Consider the following 21,483-nt stretch of genomic DNA (forward strand, 5'->3'; position numbering starts at 1 on the left):
GAACCAGGACTTGAGCCAGCGCTCTGACATGCGATACGGACGTCCCAAGCATTGGTTTAACCCATTGCACCACAATGCCCACCCCTTCTTCTTATCTGAAATAAAAATGCTGAGCTCACATCTCGTTTCCTGGGGACAGACCCACGGACTAGGAGCAGGAGGTGTGAGTTGTGTCCTGGCTCTGTGCCTGGCTGAGCTGCACCCTCTCTGCCCCTCACTCACCTTCTCTGTCTGTCTCTGTGGGGCTCTGGTAGGGCACACATGTGGGCACAGGGTGGTGCTGGCCTCCGTCAGCAGTCATCTTGTGTTGGAACAGAAGTCGTTCCAGGCCCACACTGCCATGAAGCAGCACAGGTCCTGGAAGGGAACCTTGGCTTTGCTCTAAATAGGTTTGAATGTTGAGAACCTGTTGAGACTGGCTTCCTCCACTCAGCACTGTGCCTTTGAGACCCAGTCCAGTTGTCTTATCAGTCGTCATTCCTTGTTCATTGCTGTGTAATATTCCATTGAATGGATATACCATGGCTTATCTGTTTACCTGTTGAACATATGGGTTGTTTCCAAGTCTGGGGCATCATGAATGAAGTTGCTATCAACATTCAGGTACGGGGTGGGCATTTGGCACAGAGGTTAAGAAGCCACTGGAGATGTTTGCATTCTGTACTAGGGGCCTGGGTCTGAGTCTCAGCTCCATTCCCTGTTCCAGGTTTGGTTTTGGTTTTGAGTTGCTTTTGTTTGGTTTTAAGGATTTTTTTATTTGTTTATTTAAAAGGCAGAGTTACAGAGGGAGAGGGAGAGACAGAGAGAGCTGTTCCATCTGCTGGTTCACTTCCCAGAAGCCCTCAACAGCCGGGCTGAACCCAGGAGCGCCATCCAGGTCTCCTACTTGGGTAGCAGAAGCCCAAGTACTTGAGCCATCCACCCCTGCCTTCCCAGGTGGAGCAGCCAGGACTCGAACCAACACCCACATGAGATGCCTACGTTGTAGGTGGTGGCTTTACCCACTACGCCACAATGCTAGCTCCCTGTTTCTGAGTTTTGAGAGTTATTTATATAATCTACTGGCAGTTCCTTCACTGGGACATGTGATCTGCAGAGATTGCTCTACTAGTTTAGAGTTTATCTAGGCATTTTCTTAACATGAGCAAAAAAAAATTAGAAATTTTAATCAAGTCCAGTTTATTTGTATATTTTTTTCTTTCATGAATCATGCTTTGGCTTTCTTATCAGAGACCTCTTTGCCAATCCATGAGAAAGGAAGTTTTCCCCTAGGTTTCCTTCTAAAAGTTGTGTGGCTTTACACGTTATGTTTAAGTAGATGACCCATTGTGAGTTAATTTTCATATAAAGTGTAGGATTCAGCTCAAGGTCCTTTTTCAGCATATGATGGCCACCATCATTTGTGTGAAGTTCGTCCTTAATCCTTTGCATTGCTTTGACACCTGTCAGGTATCAGTTGGCCACACATTTGTGCATCTGAGTTCTGTTCTGTTCCATTAAACCATGCTGTCCTCATTGCAGTGGCTTCTTCTTTTTTATTTTTTATTTATTTATTTTTTGACAGGTAGAGTGGACAGTGAGAGAGAGAGACAGAGAGAAAGGTCTTCCTTTGCCGTTGGTTCACCCTCCAATGGCCGCCGTGGCTGGTGCGCTGCGGCCAGCACAGCACACTGATCTGAAGCCAGGAGCTAGGTGCTTCTCCTGGTCTTCCATGGGGTGCAGGGCCCAAGCACTTGGGCCATCCTCCACTGCATTCCCTGGCCACAGCAGAGAACTGGCCTAGAAGAGGGGCAACCAGGACAGAATCCAGCACCCTGACCGGGACTAGAACCTGGTGTGCCGACGCCGCAAGACGGAGGATTAGCCTAGTGAGCCGCGGCGCCGGCCTGCAGTGGCTTCTAAGTCAGAATTATGGGATGCGATTCCCCCTGCTTCATTGAGCTTTTCCAGAACTGACCTAGCTCGGCTGCTTCTGTCGCCCTCCAGGATGAGTTTTGGAAGCAGCCTGTCTGTGCCTGCCACAGGCTCTGCTGTGCTTTGAGATTCTTTTGAAGAAAATAACAAGGGAGGGAGACAAGCACCCAGCGTTTTACCGATGGATGAATGGTTTCTTATTTGCAAAAACGCAAGTCTGTCTGCAGTGATGGAAAGCGACTCCCGAGAGTTAGAATTAGGAAAAGGGGGTGCATTTTCATAGTCTGACTCAGCAGCCACAGATGAAGACGGAAGGCAGCAAAGTGCATGGGCAAACTGAAGACCAAGCTGTTATTCAGATCTTTTCTTTGCCCCTGCTCAGTCAGTCCCCCGGGAATAAAGACCTTTTGTCCCCTGTAGAGTGGCCCAGGTCTCAGCCTATGTTCACGTGCTTCTCTGTCAGGGCCTGGGTGCCACTGTGTGCTTCCTGTGAACAGCGCCCCCGCAGGTGTGCAGGGCACATAGGCAGGTGACAGGACACAGACACGGTCCCACAGAGCTGACACCAGAAAGGGCAGCAGGCTGTCGTGACACAGGCATCAGGCACAGACAGGAGCAACCTGCTCTGGAGCGTCCAGAGACACTGAATTTTCTGCTGGAGAAACTCTTAAAATATCCTGTGCTTCCGCCGTGACTGTCCTCCAAGGAGTGGTAGGAACGAAATGGGAACTTCAGAGATGCACACAGCCTAGATAAGGTGAGCGATCCAAGAACACACGTGTTCTAGGGAAAGCAGGTTGTCTGCTGTGGCAGAAACTAAGCAGGAGAGCATTAGACGAAGGGCGGCAGAGCCGGGAAGGTAAGTGGGGGCATGTCTGCAGCAGGTAGGACGACCTCACAGCAAGTAGTACAAAAGTCAACTCCTCTGCGGGATGCCTGCGTCACAAACACTGGCTTAACCTGCTGTGCCACAAGGCCGGCGCCCACAGCGCTTTTTAATTTTGATGAAATCCAAGTTCTGTTTTGTGGTGGTGGTAGTGGAGTTGCTTGTACTTTTTTTTTTAAGGGATTTATTTATTTGAAAGGCAGAGTAAGAGAGAGAGAGAGAGAGAGAGGGAGAGAGGTCTTTCATATATTGGTTCAGTCCTCAAATGGCCACAACAGCCAGGGCTGGACCAGGCCAAATCCAGGAGCCAGGAGCTTCTTCCAGGCACTTGGACCATCCTCTGATGCTTTCCCAGGTGCATTAGCAGTGAGGTGGATCAGAAGTGGAGCAGCCGGGACTCAAACCAGCACCCATATAGGATGCCGGTGCTGCAGATAGAGGCTACACCCACTTTGCCTCTGAGCTGGCCCCCTGTGCTTTTGGTGTTATATATAAGACACCATTGCCTAAGTCCAAAAGTCACAAAGACTCACCAGGCCTTATGTTATTTTCCATAAGAATTTTATAGTTTGGGCTCTTACATCTAAATTTTGATCCATCTTCTGGTGAGTTAATTTTTGTGGATACTTTGAAGTAGAGGTCCAGTTTCATCTTTTACGGATGAGAGTTTATCCATCCCAGTATCATTTGTTGAAAACGAGTATTTTTCCCCATTAGCAATGGTCTTGACTTCCTTGTTAGAAGGTATAGAGGTTCCTCAAAAAACCAGAAATAGAACTACCATATGTATAATCCAACAGTTCCACTGCTGGGCGTATATCCAAGGGAAATGAAACCCATCTTCAAACAGCTGCACTCCCATGTTTATGCAGCGCTGTTCACAGTAGCCAGGAAATGGGAACAAGTGTCCATCCACTGATGAATGCATTCAAAAAAGTGCTGCATGTACACAGTGGAACATTACTCAGCCCTGAAAAGGATGAAATCTTTGCAATCACATGGCTGGACCTGCGGGTCATTATGTTAAGTGAAATAAGCCAAGCATGACACATGTCCCCTGATCTCACTCATCTGTGTAGTCTAAAATCAAAAGTGATCTCCAGGAGTTAGAAATACAGTGGTGGTAACCAGAGGCTGGGGAGAGGAGTGGGAGGCAGCGATGTTGAATGGTTGAGTGATGGGGACTAGGTTACAGGTAGATGGGAGTAAGAAGTTTGGGGTTCTAGTGCACAGTAGGGTGATGGTGGATAATGTTATTTTATTGTATATTTCTCTGTAAAAAACCTACCACATGGGATTTTTGGATGTTTTTCTCTAAAGAAATGTGAAATGCATGAGAGGATAAATATATTTACCCTGAATGGAGATTACACAGTGTATACATCAAACAAAATTTCACTCCATAAGTATTTGAAATTTTTATGTCAGTTACATGTTGTAAATTTTAAAAATGTAACGTGACAGTTAATTGACCACATATGGATTTATTCCTGGACTCTCCGTAGTCCATTGATCTGAATATCTCTCCTTTTCCCAGTATCACATTATCTTAATTATAGTTGCAGTGTAGCAAGTTTTGAAATCAGTAAGTATGACCCCTCCATCCTTGTTTGTGTGCAAGCTGATTTTGGCATATTCTGGGTTCCTTGAGTTTCTCCAAGCGCTCCAGTATGTGTTGTGGGCACCCTAACCTGAGCCTGAATCTCTGTGCCAAGCGTCTGCCCCTCCAAGTTTTCTCTGCACAGTGATGTTTCTTCTTGTTCCTCCAACGTGTCCGTTTCCACCGAGAAGCGAGCTGATGGTCTGATGGGGTTTGTGTTCAGTCTCCTCCATGGCCTCTCAGAGGGCGCAGTCTCATTTGGCCTCATAACATGGAAAGAAACAGAATGCTGCACATCATACTTTTAAAGCTGGGGAGAAGAAAATGTGACATATGCCAAGAATTTTTTACTGTTTTTTGTTGTTGTTTTTGTTGTTCTTTTTTAAAATTTTATTTGTGGGGCTGGCGCGTGGCGCAGTAGGTTAATCCTCCGCCTGCGGCGCTGGCACCCCATATGGTCGCCGGTTCTGGTCCCAGCTGCTCCACTTCTGATCCAGCTCTCTGCTGCGGCCTGGGAAAGCAGTAGGAGATGGCCCAAGTGCTTGGGCCCCTGCAACCATATATATGGGAGACCAGGAAGAAGCTCCTGGCTCCTGGCTTCGGACTGGCACAGCTCCAGCCATTTGGGGAGTGCTCTCGCTGTCTGTAACTCTACCTCTCAAGTAAAAATATAAAAATCTTTAAAAAAAATGTATCTGTAATGCTAATGATATGAAATCACAAGATTTGTTTCCTTGTTTCACGACCACACCTTAGCAAATAAGGATACCATTTCTCCTTCAGTTGGAAGTAACTTGCTAAGCTTTCCTTTTTCAAAAGCTTGTATTTATTTATTTGAGAGACAGAAACAGCAGTTGCCATCCACTGGTTCGCTCCCCAAATGCCCACAACAGCTGGAGCTGGGCCAATCTAAAGCCAGGAGCTGGGGATTCAGCCTGGCTTGGTGGGTGGCAGAGACCAAAGTAAGTTGAGCCAACAGCGGCTAACTCCCGAGGTGTGCATTAGCAGGAAGCTGGAACATGGACTCAAACCCAGGCGCTCCAGTATGTGTTGTGGGCACCCTAACCCGAGCCTGAACCTCTGTGCCAAGCGTCTGCCCCGCCAAGTTCTCCCTGCACAGTGATCGTTCTCCTTGTTCCTCCACTCCCTAGCACATCCCTCTGCAGACGTTGTTGAAGTTCATGGTGGACATTGCCCTGGGAATGGAGTATCTGAGCAACAGGAACTTTCTGCATAGAGATTTAGCTGCTCGAAACTGCATGTAAGATCCTGGGACATCCTGGAAGCTGTTGGGCCTCATGGTGTTTAACCTGTGCTTGGGGGCTGGGACCGGGGTGGCCTGTGGCTGGCAATACACGCAGGGAAGCAAGGCTTGGGGTTATCGGCCTGGCTTGCTCTGAAGATGGGATGTCTATGGCTGTGATTATGATTGGGGTTTTGCTTGGAGCTTTTCACCCTCTGCCTGGTGGGCCTTCAGCGTTTCCTCCTGCGATCACTTTTTCATTTTCACTCTTGCTGTGCCAGGAGGGTAGGCACGATCTTCCCCCACTGCCGTCAGCTGGCTTTGGAGCCAGAGTTACAGCGGGGCAGCTCATCAGGAAGGCAGTAATGAGCACCGTGTAGGTTTTCTCCCCGAGTTTCCACGCTGCTTGCTTGTGAAGAGGCTTTGAGTGTTGAATTCACAGCCCCCTTCCTTTCACAGCAGACAAGAGCTTCTTATACCAGAACTGTGAACTGAAGTTCCCCTATTTCTTCAGCCTGTTTCAGTAAAGCCATTTTCTGTTGTAAATCTTCAAAACCAATAACTGCTCCTTGAGTGTGAGGTTACTGTTGGGAGAAGAGAGAGTGCTTCTTCATGTGTTGTTGTCGTTGGTTTTTCATGGTCAGAGATGTGGCAGTGGCACCTGCTCTGTGTTCCTCATTCTTCCCAGCCAGCCCTGCCCTGGGCCCTATGCTCTTGCCTCATTTTTGAAATTCCCAGAGAAGTTAACATTGTAGGGCTGTTTTTCATTTAAATACATTTTCTACCATAGAAGGAAAACCATGAAAACTTTTTTTTGTCTTAATATTTCTTTTCATGTTTTTCCTACTGGGTGGGGTGGCTGGGTCTGCGGTTTGTCTTGGACTGGAGGGTTTCCTAGGATGTGGGACTTTCAGTTTTAAAAGTCTGTGATGTGGGGCTAGCATGGTCACAGCAGGTTAAATGCTGCCATCTCATATCAGAGTGCTAGTTCGAGTCCTAGCCGCTCCACTTCCAATCCAGCTGCCTGTTCATATGCCTGGGAAAGCAGTGGAAGATGGCCTGGGTACTTGGGTTCCTGCCAACCATGGGGGACACCCAGATGGAGTTCCAGGTTCCTGGCATCAGCCTGGTCCGGCCCCAGACATTATGGCCATTTGGAGAGTTAACCAACGGATAGAAGATCTCGCTCTCGCTCGCTCGCTCGCTCTGCCTTTCAAATAAAATTTTTTAAAGATTTATTTATTTATTTAAAAGAGTTACACAGAGAGAGGAGATGCAGAGAGAGAGAGAGAAAGAGAGAGAGTGAGAGAGAGGTCTTCCATCTGATGGTTCACTCCCCAATTGGCCACAACGGCTGTAGCTGCACCAATCCGAAACCAGGACCCAGGAGCCTCTTCTGGGTCTCCCACGCAGGTGCAGGGGCCCAAGCATTTGGGCCATCTTCTACTGCTTTCCCAGGCCATAGCAGAGAGCTGGATGGGAAATGGAGCAGCCAGGTCTCGAACCGGTGCCCATATGGCATGCCGGCGCTCAGGCCAGGGCGTTAACCTGCTGCGCCACAGCACCGGCCCCTCAAATAAATTTTAAAAATCTTTCAAAAAGTCTTTATTAGGCAAACAGGATCGATTTGGTCACCTACCCCCAGATCTGCCCTCCTGTTCTTCACGTACTCTTCCGCACCTCCTCCTTTTCCTCCTTCTTCGTGTCTGATCTGTTTTAATAACTCGGGCTGCAACTCTCACTGCACCCCTTCACTTCGGAAGCACCCGCTTGGCCATCTTTGGCGAGAAGCCCAGTGTCTCCTTTACAGCTTGTACTTCCCCACCTCCCCAGGCTGCGGGGGGACTGACCTAGTCCACAGAGCCAGTGCTGCCGCCAGACACCAGGCAGGAAGGCTTCTGGCTGCACGCTGTCCCTCCACCAGAGGCCCCGGCTTTGAGCTGCCGCTCTTCCTGCTCCCGTCGTGCCCCGGCCGACTGTCTCTGACCCTGCACAAGGCGCCCCTGCAGGTCCTGACCCCCACACCGACCAGAGCCGCGCAGGACTCTGTCTCTTTCCAGGCTCCCGGTCCCTTGCCCAGCCACTGACCCCAAAGCTGGCCCCTCACAGGCTGCTGGGGCCCACGTCCTCCTTTGTCACTCATCACGAGTGCTTTCAGCTGCGTCCGACGTAGTCCTGGGATGGAAGGCTTTGCCTCTGAGGCTGCTCAGGATGCGACTCTGCTCTCGGCAGGCTGCGAGACGACATGACTGTCTGTGTGGCGGACTTCGGCCTCTCCAAGAAGATCTACAGCGGGGATTACTACCGCCAAGGCCGCATCGCGAAGATGCCTGTGAAGTGGATCGCCATAGAGAGCCTTGCGGACCGAGTCTACACCAGTAAAAGTGACGTGGTGCGTACGCAGCTCGGACCCGGGGCCCCTCGTGGCCAAGACAGGGGCACAGTGGGAGAAATAACTCAGGCTGGTGCTGCAAGACACTTTATGTTGGGTAAACTGAGGACTGGGGGCATCCCGGGACTTCCCTTTTGTTTCTTGCCAGATGCTTAGCTCAGGGGTAACAACAGAGTCCGGTTAAGCATCTGTGCTTTGCCCACACCCGTCATGTATTTGCAGTTTTCTTTGCTAAAAAAGGGTGACTTAATTGCCCCCAGCTAACACACTTCCTATCCACATTGCATTGAGTGGCTTTTTGGAAGCAAGATGCTGTACAAAAGGTGTTCTGTGATTACCCTGGGCCTGAGCTGGGGAAAATGCCCCCACAAATCTGGGGCAGAGCTTGAAAGTGGGGGGTTTGATGTGACGTGCAGCCATCTCTGCCTCTGCTGAACTTCCCAGAACGGCTTTCGTAAAAATGGGGAGCTGTGACACTCTAGCCCCCCGGTGCTGCGGCTTTGGGAGAGCAGTGCGTCCCAGACATAATTGCCAGCTTTGTGTACAGTCATCAGCTTTAAGAAGTGACCTTTCCCAGTGAAAAAGGCCATTCAGCCTCTGTGGAAAGATCCACATCCTAACTTGTCGTTCTGTTCCCAGTGGGCATTTGGTGTGACCATGTGGGAAATAGCAACGCGGGGAATGACGCCCTACCCCGGGGTGCAGAACCATGAGATGTACGACTACCTTCTGCACGGCCACAGGCTGACACAGCCCGAGGGCTGCCTGGACCAACTGTGAGTGAGCGTCTCTCCGTGTTGCTGGGCATTTGGCTCTACGAAGACCTGGGGGAACACGCCCCGGGGATGTGGTGGGAGGGATGGCTATTGCCAGGTGGACATGTGCACAGGGTGGCACCTGCTGCCATCCAGGCTGGGAGCCACTCCTGGGATGGGAGACAGAGTGTGCCATAGCTGACACATCCAAAAATGCCTGTCCCCACCAGCGGGCATTGTCAAGAGCAGGCCACAGCCCTCGTCCTCTGGGTGCTCGCACAGCTCCAGGAAATACAGCCTGCATGTGAATAGGTCTCCTTTGTAGTGCGTGAGCTCCTGAATGATTCTCTGCCTTCTTTGGGCCCACCTAGCCTTGCCTTTCTAGATAGCATTTCAAACACACAGTAATGCCACCAGTCAGTCTTACCCTTCATCGGGAAGCTTGGAAATCGGTGCCATTGACCTTGAGACCAGGTTGGTCGTCAGAATTGCCTGGGGAGGGAGCCTGTTATGACACAGTGGTTTAAGCTGCCACCTGCAACACCGCCATCCCATAATGGAGCGCTGGTTCAAGTCCCAGCTGCTATACTTCAAATCCAGCTCCCTGCTGATGCACCTAGGAAAGCAAATGATGGCTCGCTCTCTCTCTTTCTTTCTCTCTCTGCCTTTCAATAAAATAAATCTTTAAAAGGCAAGATAGAATAGTTTGGGGCTATTCTAACAGTGTGACTGATCCCTATCTGAGTGCTGATTTAAGTCCAGTTTGAATCCTGGCTACTCCACTTCTAATCCACCTTCCCCACTCATGCATCTTGGGAGGCAGCCGATGATGGCTCACGTGCTTGGCCCCCTGCCACCCACAGGGAGACTCAGGTGGAGTTCCTGGTTCTTGCCTTTGGCCTGGCCCAGCCTTAACTCTTGGGGGCACTGGGAGAGTAAACAATAGATAGAAGATCTCTTACTGTCTATTCTGTCTTCGAAGTAAATGGAAAAAAAAAATGCACCATTCAAAACACCTGCATCCTTCACGGGGAGCGCCTGGGTTCAAGTCCCAGCTCCTCGTGCCAACTTCCTGCTAAAGCACACCCCGGGAGGCAGCAGGTGATGGCTCCAGGAGTTGGGTCCTTCCTGCATTTTGGGGGTGTCTTGACGGCCACACAGCAAGGTGAAGAGGCCCTGGCCTTGGGTCAGACTCTGCCTCCTAACTAGCCATGTGTGCGGTCATGACAGCTGAGCTAACCCCTCTGTACCTCTGATCATCAGCCACAAAACAACTTAGCTTATGCTCTTGAGAGAGTTGCTGTCCAGGTTACATAAGAAAGTGTCTGGAATGTTCAGCCTGTGGGAGGCTTGCGGGGGAAATGCACACCTGAAGATGCCAGGTATCAGCAGCATCTTCACAAACTGATCTCCCCAGGCACCGGGCTGACCTTTTAAAAAGAATGCCTACGGGGCTGGTGCTGTGGTGCAGAAGGTTAATCCTGCGCCTGCGGCGCCAGCATCCCATATGGGCACCGGTTCTAGTCCCGGCTGCTCCTCTTCCAATCCAGCTCTCTGCTGTGGCCTGGGAAAACAGTGGAAGATGACCCAAGTCCTTGGGCCCCTGCACCCATGTGGGAGACCAGGAAGAAGCACCCTGGCCTTGGATCAGCGCAGCTCTGGCCTTTGCGGCCATCTTGGAGGTGAACCAATAGAAGAAAGGAAGGAAGACCTTTCTCTCTCTTTATTTATTTATTTATTTATTTGACAGGTAGAGTTACAGACAGTAAGGGGGAGAGAGAGAAAGATCTTCCTTCCATTGGTTCACCCCCCAAATGGCCGCTATGGGCGGTACACTGCGGCCGGCGCACTGCGCCGATCCAAAGCCAGGAGCCAGGTGCTTCTTCCTGGTCTCCCATGCGGGTGCAGGGGCCCAAGCACCTGGACCATCCTCCACTGCCTTCCCGGGCCACAGCAGAGAGCTGGACTGGAAGAGGAGCAACCAGGACTAGAACCTGGCGCCCATATGGGATACCGGTGCCCCAGGCGGAGGATTAACCAAGTGAGCCATGGCGCTGGCCTCTCAAATAAATAAATAAGATCTTAAAAAAAAAAAAAAAGAATTCCCAGTGAATGCTACCTATGGCTTAGGATTTAGCACCTTCCTAAGAGCGGCTCTGCTCCCCATGTAATAAGGGCCGTGGCCTTGCAGAGGGGCATTCCCACCACATGCAGCAAGAGCATGTCAGAGCTGTGGGCCTGTGCCAGCTGTTGTGGCATATGCTGGGTGCTGGCGCAGGTGAGCGTGTATAGGACCACTCCCCCATCCCACGCTCTGACCCTACTGCCTCAGCTGGGGAGAGGACCCAGGTCAGTTTGCATACAGGCCTCCCAAGTCCTTTCTAAACCAAACAGAAAGAAAACGAGAGATAGACAGAGTTCTCCCATCTTCTGGTTCACTCCCCAAATGCCCACAACAGCCAAGGCTGGACCAGGCCAAAGCCAGGAGCCAGGAACTGAATGTGGGTCTCCCATGTGGGTGGCAGAGACCCAAGTACTTGAGCTATCCCCTGCTTCCTCCCAGAGTGTGTGTTAGCAGGAAGGTAGGATCAGGAGGGGAGCCAGGATTTGAACCAGGCGCTCCAACAGGGGATGCAGGCATCATAAGCAGCGTGTCCACTGCTGCACCAGACACTGCCCCGGCAGGAGACTGCTTTGATCAGGGGCTCGCCTGGCTTGGTGGTGCAGTAGCGATGTTTATTGCGGTTGTAGATGTCTAACATTGAGGACAGAAGGAAACCCTGTAAGCCCTTTAAAAACATCATGCAGTCCTAATTAAATTAGCTCCAGGGTTTCATGGTAGTTCTGAAAAGGACCATGTTAATGAAATGTTTGCTTCTGAACATGAGGACGTAGTTCAGCCAAACAATACGGCCCAGGAAGAGTTTCCTTGCACTTTCTCTCTTAGCTTTCCTGTGCACCCTTTGCGGCGGAGATCTTGGGTCTTAGCAAGGTGCATGCTGCATCCCAGTGTGGTTTTAGATGTTTCGCATACAGTCAACGGAGGGAACCCCGAGCCAGGCTTTTGGAGATCGTTTGGGTGAGTGACCGAGTAGCAAGGTCAGCAGGTGCCGTGTAGCTGGGCAGCCAGGGGGAAGCAGACAAGTCGCAGGCCCTGTGTTCCATTGGCTCCATGCCCGAGCTTGCAGAGGCCGCTGTGGCCTGTGTGGGTGAACCAGGCCTTTTCCCGGGTCTCCTCTGGCATCTGATTGCTGGGGAACAGCAGCGGCCCCCAACGCAGCCTCTGTGTTTCCATTTCTGGGCTGAAAATTAACTTTGAAAAAGAAACGCGTCTCGGGTTCATTCTTATCCAGGTGGTTTCTCATCAGTAGTGAGAGGGGCTCAGGGCTCAGCTGCTCCTCAGTTTTCTGAAACTCGACTGTGACGTGGAACCAGGTCCATCACAGGGCTCTCTTGGCACCCTGCTCGCCGATCCTGCCCCCGTGAGGCCACCTCTCCTCACAGCGTCCTCGCCACTGCTGCGGGACCCGGCTGCAGGCCCCTGCTCCTCCCTACATCCTGCTCTGATGGCCCCTCCATTTCTCTGGGACATTTCCCCAGCTGAGCCCTGGGACCCCTACCCACCAGCTGGTCACCATGGCTCAGGGCCTGGCGCTCACTCCCCTCACCCTCTAGTGGGACACCTGGGTCGCACTGGGTCTCCACAGCCAGACGTCCTACAGAGGCACCTGCCTCCCGCACTCCCACCACTAATACTGTCAGCTGGTAGGACCCCAGGGGCCAGCCCCTGCCACTCCCTCCTCCTGATAACCTGCCTGCAGAAACCAGTGAATGGGCAGGTCGGGGCCAGCATCACTTCCTGCCGAGCGCTGCAGACCCCACAACTCTTCCGACTCCCGTCTCATTCCACTCCTCCCCACCAGGCTCTCACTACATCCCAGAGCAACCTTTCTACACTTAGAACCTCATCATGCAGTGCTTCCAAGCACATCATCTGTCTCTGGCTTCCCACGGCCCGGGTCAGACCTAAAGCCCATCCAGATCTGAGCCCTAGGGCCAGGCAGGGTGGCTGAGTGGTTAGGAAACTGGGCTCTGGTGCCACAACACCCGCCCTCTTTTTTAAATATTTTATTTACATTTTTTGAGAGACAGAGTGGTCTTCCATCCGCTGGTTCACTCCCCAAATGACCACAGTGGCCAGAGCTGGGCCAATCTGAAACCAAGAGCTTCCTCCGGGTCTCCCACATGGGTGCAGGAGCCCAAGGCCTTGGGCCATCTTCTACTGCTTTCCCAGGCCATAGCAGAGAGCTGGAATGGAAGGGGAGCAGCCGAGACTCAAACCAGTGCCCATATGAGATGCTGGCACTGCAGGCAGAGGCTTAGCTTACTGCGCCCACCCAGCCACAGCCCCCTTGGGTGGAGCTGCAGCTTCATTGTCATGTTCCGGCAAGGCATCAAGCTTAGGGCTGCTCATCTGTCAAATGGGCGTAACTGTGCCCATGTGGTGTGGGGGTGGTGCTGCCTGAACAAGCAGCCAGCCATAGAGTATTTCCTGTGTTGCCTCATTTCGTAACCATGAAGGAAAGGCCAGTGATGGGGAGCAGGGCCCTGGGGACCAGATGGGCCAGGCACTGCCACTGCCCATTCACTGGACAAACCAGTGCCTGCGCCCTACAAGCCTCAGCTGCCCTGCCGTGAGGGGGCCTGCATTTCTCCCCCAGGGAGCTGCCAAGGGCCTGCACGCCGCATGATGTCCTGTCTGTATCAGCTGCCTCGGTGCCGCGGCTGCTGACCCTCACGGGCTCCCCTGCCACCACCGACCTCGCCCTCATTCTTCACACACCTGTCCACGCCAGGGCCCGCCCTCATGCCTTCCTGCATGGTGCCTGACTGGTGCCTGCTGCCCGACTGCCCAGGACCCCAGCTCACACCCCACTCTCCACCTCCGGTTTCCATTGATTGCTCCACCCCTCCCCCTCCACCGCAGGCTGCGCAGGCCAGGGAAGGAAGCGGGCGGGAGCCTCGGAGGGCTGAGGGGCACAGTGAGAGAAGGCTGGCCTTGCCCCTCTGTGCACACCTGCAGCGCTGCTCTCAGCGCTCCTCAGAGCCAGAGCAAAGCACGCACTTGGAAAGTATACAGGGAATAAATTCAAAAACGTATACATTTTATAAATGGATATGATTACATTTTTCAAACCATAGCAAAATAAACATACCTTAAAGTTTACCATCTTAGGCCACCACCTGTGATGCTAGCATCCCATATGGGCACCAGGTTGTGTCCTGGCTGTTCCACCTCCATCCAGCTCCCTGTTAATGGCCTGGGAAAAGCAGTGGAAGATGGCCCAACTGCTTGGGCCCCTGCCACCCACATGGGAGACTTAGATGAAGCTTTTGGGTCCTGGATTCATCCTGGCCCGGCCCTGGTTATTGCAGCCATTTGGGGAGTGAACCAGCAGATGGAAGATCTTCCTCTCTGTCTCTCCCTCTCTCTGTCTGTAACTCTGCTTTTCAAATAAATAAATCTTTGAAACTTTCCATCTTAACCACTTTGTATATAGTTCATTAGTGTTAGGTACATAATTTTTTAAAGATTTCTTTTTATTTATTTATTTTTTTTGACAGGCACAGTTAGACAGTGAGAGAGAGAGACAGAGAGAAAGGTCTTCCTTCCGTTGGTTCACCCCCAAATGGCTGCCACGGCCGGCGCTGCGCCGATCTGAAGCCAGGAGCCAGGTGCTTCTCCTGATCTCCCATGGGGTGCAGGGCCCAAGCACCTGGGCCATCCTCCACTGCACTCCCGGGCCACAGCAGAGAGCTGGCCTGGAAGAGGAGCAACCAGGACAGAATCTGGTGCCCCAACCGGGACTAGAACCCGGGGTGCTGGCGCCGCAGGCGGAGGATTAGCCAAGTGAGCTGCGGCGCCGGCCTATTTTTATTTATTTAAAAGGCAGAATAACAGAGAGAGGCAGAAAGAGACTTTCCATCTGCTGGTTTACTCCCAAAATGGCCACAGCAGCAGGGCCGGGCTAGGCCGATGCTAGGAACCAGGAACTCCATCCAGGCCTCCCACGGGGGTGGCCGGGGCCCAAGCCCTCGTGCCATCTCTGCTGCTTTCCCAGGCTCCTGAGCGGGGAGCTGGATCAGAAGCAGAGCAGCCGGGACTTGAACTGGTGCTCTGGTATGGGATGCTGGTGTCGCAGGTGGTGGTTTAACCCCCGCTGTGCCACAACGCCAACCCCTAAGTATACCCGTTATTGTGTGGTACGACCATCGCCACCGTCTGCCCAACTCCAAAAGGCCTTCCCTACAAAACTGAAACTCTGTACACAGTAAACAAAAGATAACCTGTGTGGTGAGATCTTTCATAGAACTCAAAAACAGAAGGACTGTTTACAAAGTCACCAAGCTCATCCCCCCACCCCGCCTGTAAAATGTAAATCACAAAACAGCACACCCTCCTCATACCAGGGGTGGGATTTCTTGTCAGTGCCCTTGGTCCACTCCTACAGAGTTGCCCTTCCAGGGGAGTAGGTTAGTCCGTGTACATGCTGTGTCTTTAAAAACCCCAGCTGTATTTTTTTAATATTTTGTAAATTATTGAGCATAAAAAAATCTGTTTCAAAGTGATTTTGCTACAGTTCTGCCTCTCAAAGGGCTGATTATGGAAACATTTCCTCTTAAGACATGGAACCAATGAACATAAATTAAGTAACACAGCCCCTTGATGAAATAATAAAAAGGAGATTATGTTCCCCAGGGCCAGGGGCTCTGAAAGCCCACCTCGGGCTGCAGACAAGCACGGCTCTGTGGAAGCAGGGAGGCATGCAAATCGCCTCACACCACGGAGACTCCGACACAGGCACAGAAATTGTTTGCCCCGTCTCAGTGGCCGCCCAGCGCAGGCACGACAGGGAAACCGAAAGGAGCTCCCAAGCCTGAGAAGAGAATCAGGACAGTGAGATGAGGGAATGTGCCCTCCCTACGCCTTGGTGTCCCGTGTCCGGGGTCAGCCTCTACCTGGGCACCGCGCTCTGGGCCTCTCCGCCTGCTGGCAGCCTGTGCAAGTGCTGGCCAAGGCTGCAAGAGTAGATGTGTGAAAAGATGTTACTGTGTGCTCGCTCACATGAGATCTGTGTGTTGTATGTGAAACACCACGTCAGGGCTGGTGCCGTGGCTCACTAGGCTAATCCTCCGCCTTGCAGCGCCGGCACACCGGGTTCCAGTCCTGGTCGGGGCGCCGGATTCTGTCCCGGTTGCTCCTCTTCCAGGCCAGCTCTCTGCTGTGGCCCGGGAGTGCAGTGGAGGATGGCTCAAGTGCTTGGGCCCTGCACCCCATGGGAGACCAGGAGAAGCACCTGGCTCCTGGCTTCGGATCAGTGCGGTGCGCCGGCCGCAGCGTGCCAGCCACGGCGGCCATTGGAGGGTGAACCAACAGCAAAGGAAGACCTTTCTCTCTGTCTCTCTCTCTCACTGTCCACTCTGCCTGTTTAAAAAAAAAAAAGAAAGAAAGAAAGAAAGAAACACCATGTCAGTAGAATTCACCAAAGAAGCCATAGGAGAGAATTCGATGTGAACGTAGGGATTGCATGTTTCTGTTCCCAAGAGACCAGTAACGCCCTGCAGGTGTCAGATGATTTAAATGGGAGTTGTCGGGGGGCCGGAGTCACAGCAGCAGGTTTGGCCACTGTGCGTGACACTGGCAGCCCCAGCTGCTCCACTTCTGATCCAGCTCCCTGCTAATGCCCTGGGAAGGTAGCGGAAGGTGACCCAGGTGTTTGGGCCCCTGCTGCCCACATGGGAGGCCCAGATGGAGTTCCAGGCTCCTGGCTCAGCCCCTGCTGTGGCGGCCATGTGGAGAGTAAACCAGGGGAAGGAAATTCTTTCTCCTTGTCTCTCCCTCTCTCTATATAACTGCCTTTCAAATAAATAGACTTTAAATAATAATGATAATCAATGTGGATTGTTTTCTTATCCAATGACATGAACATCCATTTCTCAAAACAGGAAAAGGATCCAAATGAAACTATGATGTAACTCATTCTTATCTCAGCCTTGTGATTCCTACGTGTTGTTTCTGTTTCTCTGTGATCCTTTTTTTTTCTTTTAAGATTTATTAATTTATTTGAAAGGCAGTTACACGGAGAGCACTTGGGCCATCTTCTGCTGTCTGTTCAGGCTCATTAGCAGGGAGCTGGATTGGAAGTGGAGCAGCTGGGACTCAAACCAGCACATTCTGCTCCCTTCATTTCATTCTGCTGTTGTTGTTGTTGCTAATTTGAGAGACTGAGACAGACAGACAGCTCCCATCAGCTATTCCACCCTCCAGATGACCACAATGGCTGGGGCTGGACCAGGGCGAAGCCATGAATCCAGAACTCAGTCTTGATCTCCACCCAAGTACTGGAGCCATCACCTGCCGCCTTCAAGGATGCACATCAGCAGGAGGCTGGAGGCAGGATCCCAGACACTCCTGTGTGGGACGCAGGATCTTGCCTGCTGTGTTAACTGGGAGGCCAAACACCCACCCCCAGCGGTCATTCTTAATTGTGATTGGACACGGAATGAAGAAGCAGTGCAGACAAACAGCAGTGGGGTCAGGAGGAGCAGTGGGGCACCGGAGTTGCCCAGGCTGAACATGATTGTCCTGCTCCCATACTCCCAGGTGGCCATGGCATATTCTGTACCACTCCGAGTCCACTTGCATTGTGATTACAAAGTGACAATGACAGGTGCCATCCCAGCTCTTGGCCTTCTTAGCCCTGGCCCTGGCTCTGTGTAACCAAGCCCCGCTGAGAACAACGCAGGTCGACAGTTTTGAGCAGAGGTCAGCAAACTCTGTGAAGTGCCAAGTAGTGAATCGTTCTGGCTGGGCAGTCCCTCTGTAGCACCTGCTCAACTCTGCCGCTGCAGCAAAAGCCATCTCTACAACCAGTAGGGGCCGGCACTGTGGCGTAGCGGGTAAAGCCCCAGCCTGCAGCGCCGGCATCCCACATGGGCGCTGGTTCAAGTCCCGGCTGCTCCACTTCCGATCCAGCTCTCTGCTATGGCCTGGGAAAGCAGTAGAAGATGGCCCAAGTGCTTGGGCCCTGCACCTGCATGGGAGAATTTCCTGGCTCCTGGCTTCAGATCGGTGCAGCTCCAGCCTTTGTGGCCAATTGGGGAGTGAACCAGCGGATGGAAGACCTCTCTCTCTCTCTCTCTCTGCCTCTCCTTCTCTCTGTGTGTAACTGACTTTCAAATAAATAAATAAATCTTAAAAAAAAAAAAAAACAGGCTGGCGCCGCAGCTCAATAGGCTAATCCTCCGCCTGCGGCGCCAGCACCCCGGGTTCTAGTCCCGGTTGGGGCGCCGAATTCTGTCCCGGTTGCTCCTCTTCCAGTCCAGCTCTCCGCTGTGGCCCGGGAAGGCAGTGGAAGATGGCCCAAGTCCTTGGGCCCTGCATCCCATGGGAGACTAGGAGGAAGCACCTGGCTCCTGGCTTCGGATCAGCACGGTGCGCCAGCCGTGGCAACCATTGCGGGGTGAACCAACGAAAAAGGAAGACCTTTCTCTCTGTCTGTCTCTCTCTCACTGTCCACTCTGCCTGTCCACAAAAAAATTAAAAACAAAACAAAACAAAACAAAACAACAGCCAGTAGGTAAGTGGGTGGACTTGTGTTCCAATAAAACTTTATTTACAAAGCAGATGGCAAGCTGGATTTGACTATGGGTTACATTTGCAGCCCCTGAATAAAGAAGCTGACCTTGAGTAAACCTGATTTCCAGAGGTAGATGTATTTGCCATATACCTCCTCTGTTCCTGGCAACAGAGCCGTTTTGTTGTCCAGTGTCCGTGGAACATATACAGCAGTTCAGTGACTATTAGGCCATCACTTGAGACCTCCCCAATTTCCATAAAAATAACACGGATGCTGGCTGGGCTGGGATAAGAGGAAAGATTAGGGAGGATGGCACAGGGGGACCCGGGTGCAGTGCTAGGACGTAACTTTTTCTTTTTCTTTTAGGTATGAAATAATGTACTCCTGCTGGGCCGCCGACCCCTTGGACCGGCCCTCGTTTTCCGTGCTGAGGCTGCAGCTGGAGAAGCTCCTGGAAAGCCTGCCCGAGGTTCAGGACAAGGCAGACGTCTTTTACATCAACACCCCTCTGCTGGAGAGCTGCGAGGGCCTGGCCGAGGGGCCCGCCCTCGGCTCGCTGGACCTGAACCTCGACCCGGACTCCATCATTGCCGCCTGCAACCCCAGCGCCGCCATCAGCGTGGTCACCGCCCAAGTCCACGAGCACAGGGCTCCGGAGGGCCGGTATGTCCTGGACGGGGGCGGCGAGGACTGGGAGGCCCCGGGCGCTTCGAGGGAAGACAGACCCGCCCGGAACGGGGCCTCCTGGTCACTGCGCAGCACGCTGCCCGCGGGGAGCCCACCGCCTGAGGAACTTGAGTTTGCCGATGACTCCTCCGGAGACTCGGACATCCCGATATGAGCAGCAGTGGCGTGGTTACAGCCAGGTTCGCTGTCCTGCCCGGTGTCTTCTTTCCAAGTAAAACGCCATGGCCCCAGAACACCAGCTGAGTGTCCGTCTTCACGTCCGTCTTCGTCAGAAATGCATAATATATATTTATTTAAGGAGAAGTGTATATGTCTGTATATGGTGGAAAGAGATCAGCATATTTTAATAAAAGATGACAACTCTTGCGGATCTTACCATTTAAGCTTCAGCTGGTCCCTGATACTCAACGTTTGTGCAAAGTTCTTTTTTTTTTTTTTTTGCAGAGTTTTATTTTTTAAAGTTCATCTCTTTTTTTTTTTTCATCTTTTTTTCAGCTATTGTATGTAAAAAAAATATGTATATACTGGTAAAATGAAATGCCATCTCTGATATCACTTCTGGTTTTGTGAGAAATGTGGTATTTTGACATGAATCGTGTATTGGATAAGAATGATGCATTTACTATTCGAAGTTTTCTGATTAGTTTTTTGAGACGACTTCCTAATAAAACATGGACGGGGGGAGGATGTGCTGAAATTACTGCACACGGCATGCATAGCTGTCACCGGTGGCCCCAGGGCCTTTGCAAAGGACTCCTTTCAGTGTGTGGGTCCCAGTGCCACTCCTGGCTTTGCTGTTGGGAGACAGGGGAAACCCGTTCTGGGAGTCCATGGACTGGTACACAGGGATCCTTAATGCCATCCGAGCTGCAAGCTACAGAGTAGAAGGGTCTGACAGGTGGCAGTGGGGCAGGGCACCAAGCTCACATCCCACTGTTGCCCGGGGCCTTGTTGGGTCTCGGGAACTCTCTGTGCACTGTCTGGTTTGTTCTGGACCCCGTTCTGCTACGGGTACCAGTGCTGCTGTGACGTGTGGCTCGTGGAGCCGCAGTAACCTGCCCGTGGTCCACAGCCAGGAGAGGTGGCGCCGGAATGCAGAGCGCCGGATCTCAGCCACAGCATCTTCAGGCCTGTTTGCTTCCCACTTGGGAGCAGCCTCTGAAAGCCTTCAAGGATCGATGTCGTCACAGGCTGCAAGGGTGCGGCCCGCACAGCCCGGTCCTGGCCTGGCTGCCAGCCTGGGCACCCCGATCTCCAGCGTGAACCAGCTGCTCTTACTGTGAAAACGTTCTGAGGGTTTGAAAAGAGCCTGTATTGTTACAAGAAATGCAAGCATTACATTTATTGGTGAAAGGGAAAAAAAAGTTACATCTGATAAAGATAATTTATACTGTTAAAAACTTTTGAGTGGTCATTTAAAAAAAAAATCAATAAAAAATTTTTATTACCTACCTGTGCAAACCAAGTGTCTTGTTGATGGTGACTACCAAGAATTTGAAGGACTCATTAGTATTTTTTTTAAACTTTTTGTTTATTTATGTTCATTTATTTGAAAGACAGAGAGACAGAGATCTTCCAGCTGTGGGTTCACCGCAGCCAGAGCTGGGTCAGACTGAAACCCGGGGTCCGCAATTCAATCCAGGTCTCCCATGTGGGTGGCAGGGACCCAAATACTTGAGCCATCACCTGCCGCCTCCCAGGCTGTGCATTAGCAGCGAGCTGGGTCCAAGGCGGAGCTGGGACTGGAATCCAGGCACTCTGATAGGGGCCTGGGAGTCACAAGCAGCCTCTGAATGCTGCAGCAAATGCCCACCCCCACTGGGAGTGTTTTTATCCTTTATACCCAGGCTGTACCCAAGACTCCAACTGCATGGGGCTGGCAAGGGAGAGCCCAGGCTTTATAGGATGACTCCAGTGTGTGCCAAGGCCAAATGTTGAGGCTCCCTGGACTGGACACAGGTGAGGGCTGTCACACCGCAGGCTGGGCAGATTCTTTGTTTTCCTTTAAGTGTTATGTGACAGAAGGTGAGGCAGATGGAGGTCTTCTATCTGTTGATTCATTCTGCAAATGTCTGCATGTGGGCCAGGCCAAAGCCAGGAGCCTGGGGGAGCTCCATCCTGGTCTCCCACAAGGGTGGCAGGGGCCCAAGCACTGGAGCCAGGGGTCTGGAACTGAATCTGGGTCTCCCACATGGGTAGCAACGACCCAAGTGCTTGTGCAATAACAAGATCAGAAGCACTGGGATCGGAAGCAGTGGGACTGGACCCCAGGTATCTCAAACAGCTGCTGGGTGCAGGAGTGGGCAGCTTCCCTCCTCTCCCATCCGTCTTGTCCCGGGGTGATGTGAGCCTCCTGCCCCTTTCC

The 21,483-nt window shown here is 52.0% G+C and overlaps 1 protein-coding gene across 4 annotated transcripts in view; it reads left to right on the forward strand.

Moving 5' to 3' along the window:
* Positions 1–20,569, forward strand: part of MERTK (MER proto-oncogene, tyrosine kinase) — a 117,952-nt gene extending 97,383 nt beyond the window's left edge. For 3 of the 4 annotated variants that reach the window (XR_016229210.1, XM_008254044.4, XM_089326105.1), the window contains 4 exons: positions 5,552–5,661; positions 7,876–8,035; positions 8,675–8,811; positions 18,798–20,569. Coding sequence is in view for 2 of the 4 variants with exons in the window: in XM_008254044.4 (XP_008252266.2) it covers positions 5,552–5,661; positions 7,876–8,035; positions 8,675–8,811; positions 18,798–19,272 (882 nt within the window). In the remaining 2 variants the exon portion in view is untranslated. The remainder of the gene's footprint in view (positions 1–5,551; positions 5,662–7,875; positions 8,036–8,674; positions 8,812–18,797) is intronic. The other variant, XR_016229209.1, reaches the window with a different exon arrangement.
* Positions 20,570–21,483: the final 914 nt, after the last annotated feature.

This window comes from Oryctolagus cuniculus, chromosome 2, assembly GCF_051225735.1.
Source record: "Oryctolagus cuniculus isolate XC-2025 breed Fujian yellow rabbit chromosome 2, ASM5122573v1, whole genome shotgun sequence".
Taxonomy (NCBI): domain Eukaryota; kingdom Metazoa; phylum Chordata; class Mammalia; order Lagomorpha; family Leporidae; genus Oryctolagus; species Oryctolagus cuniculus.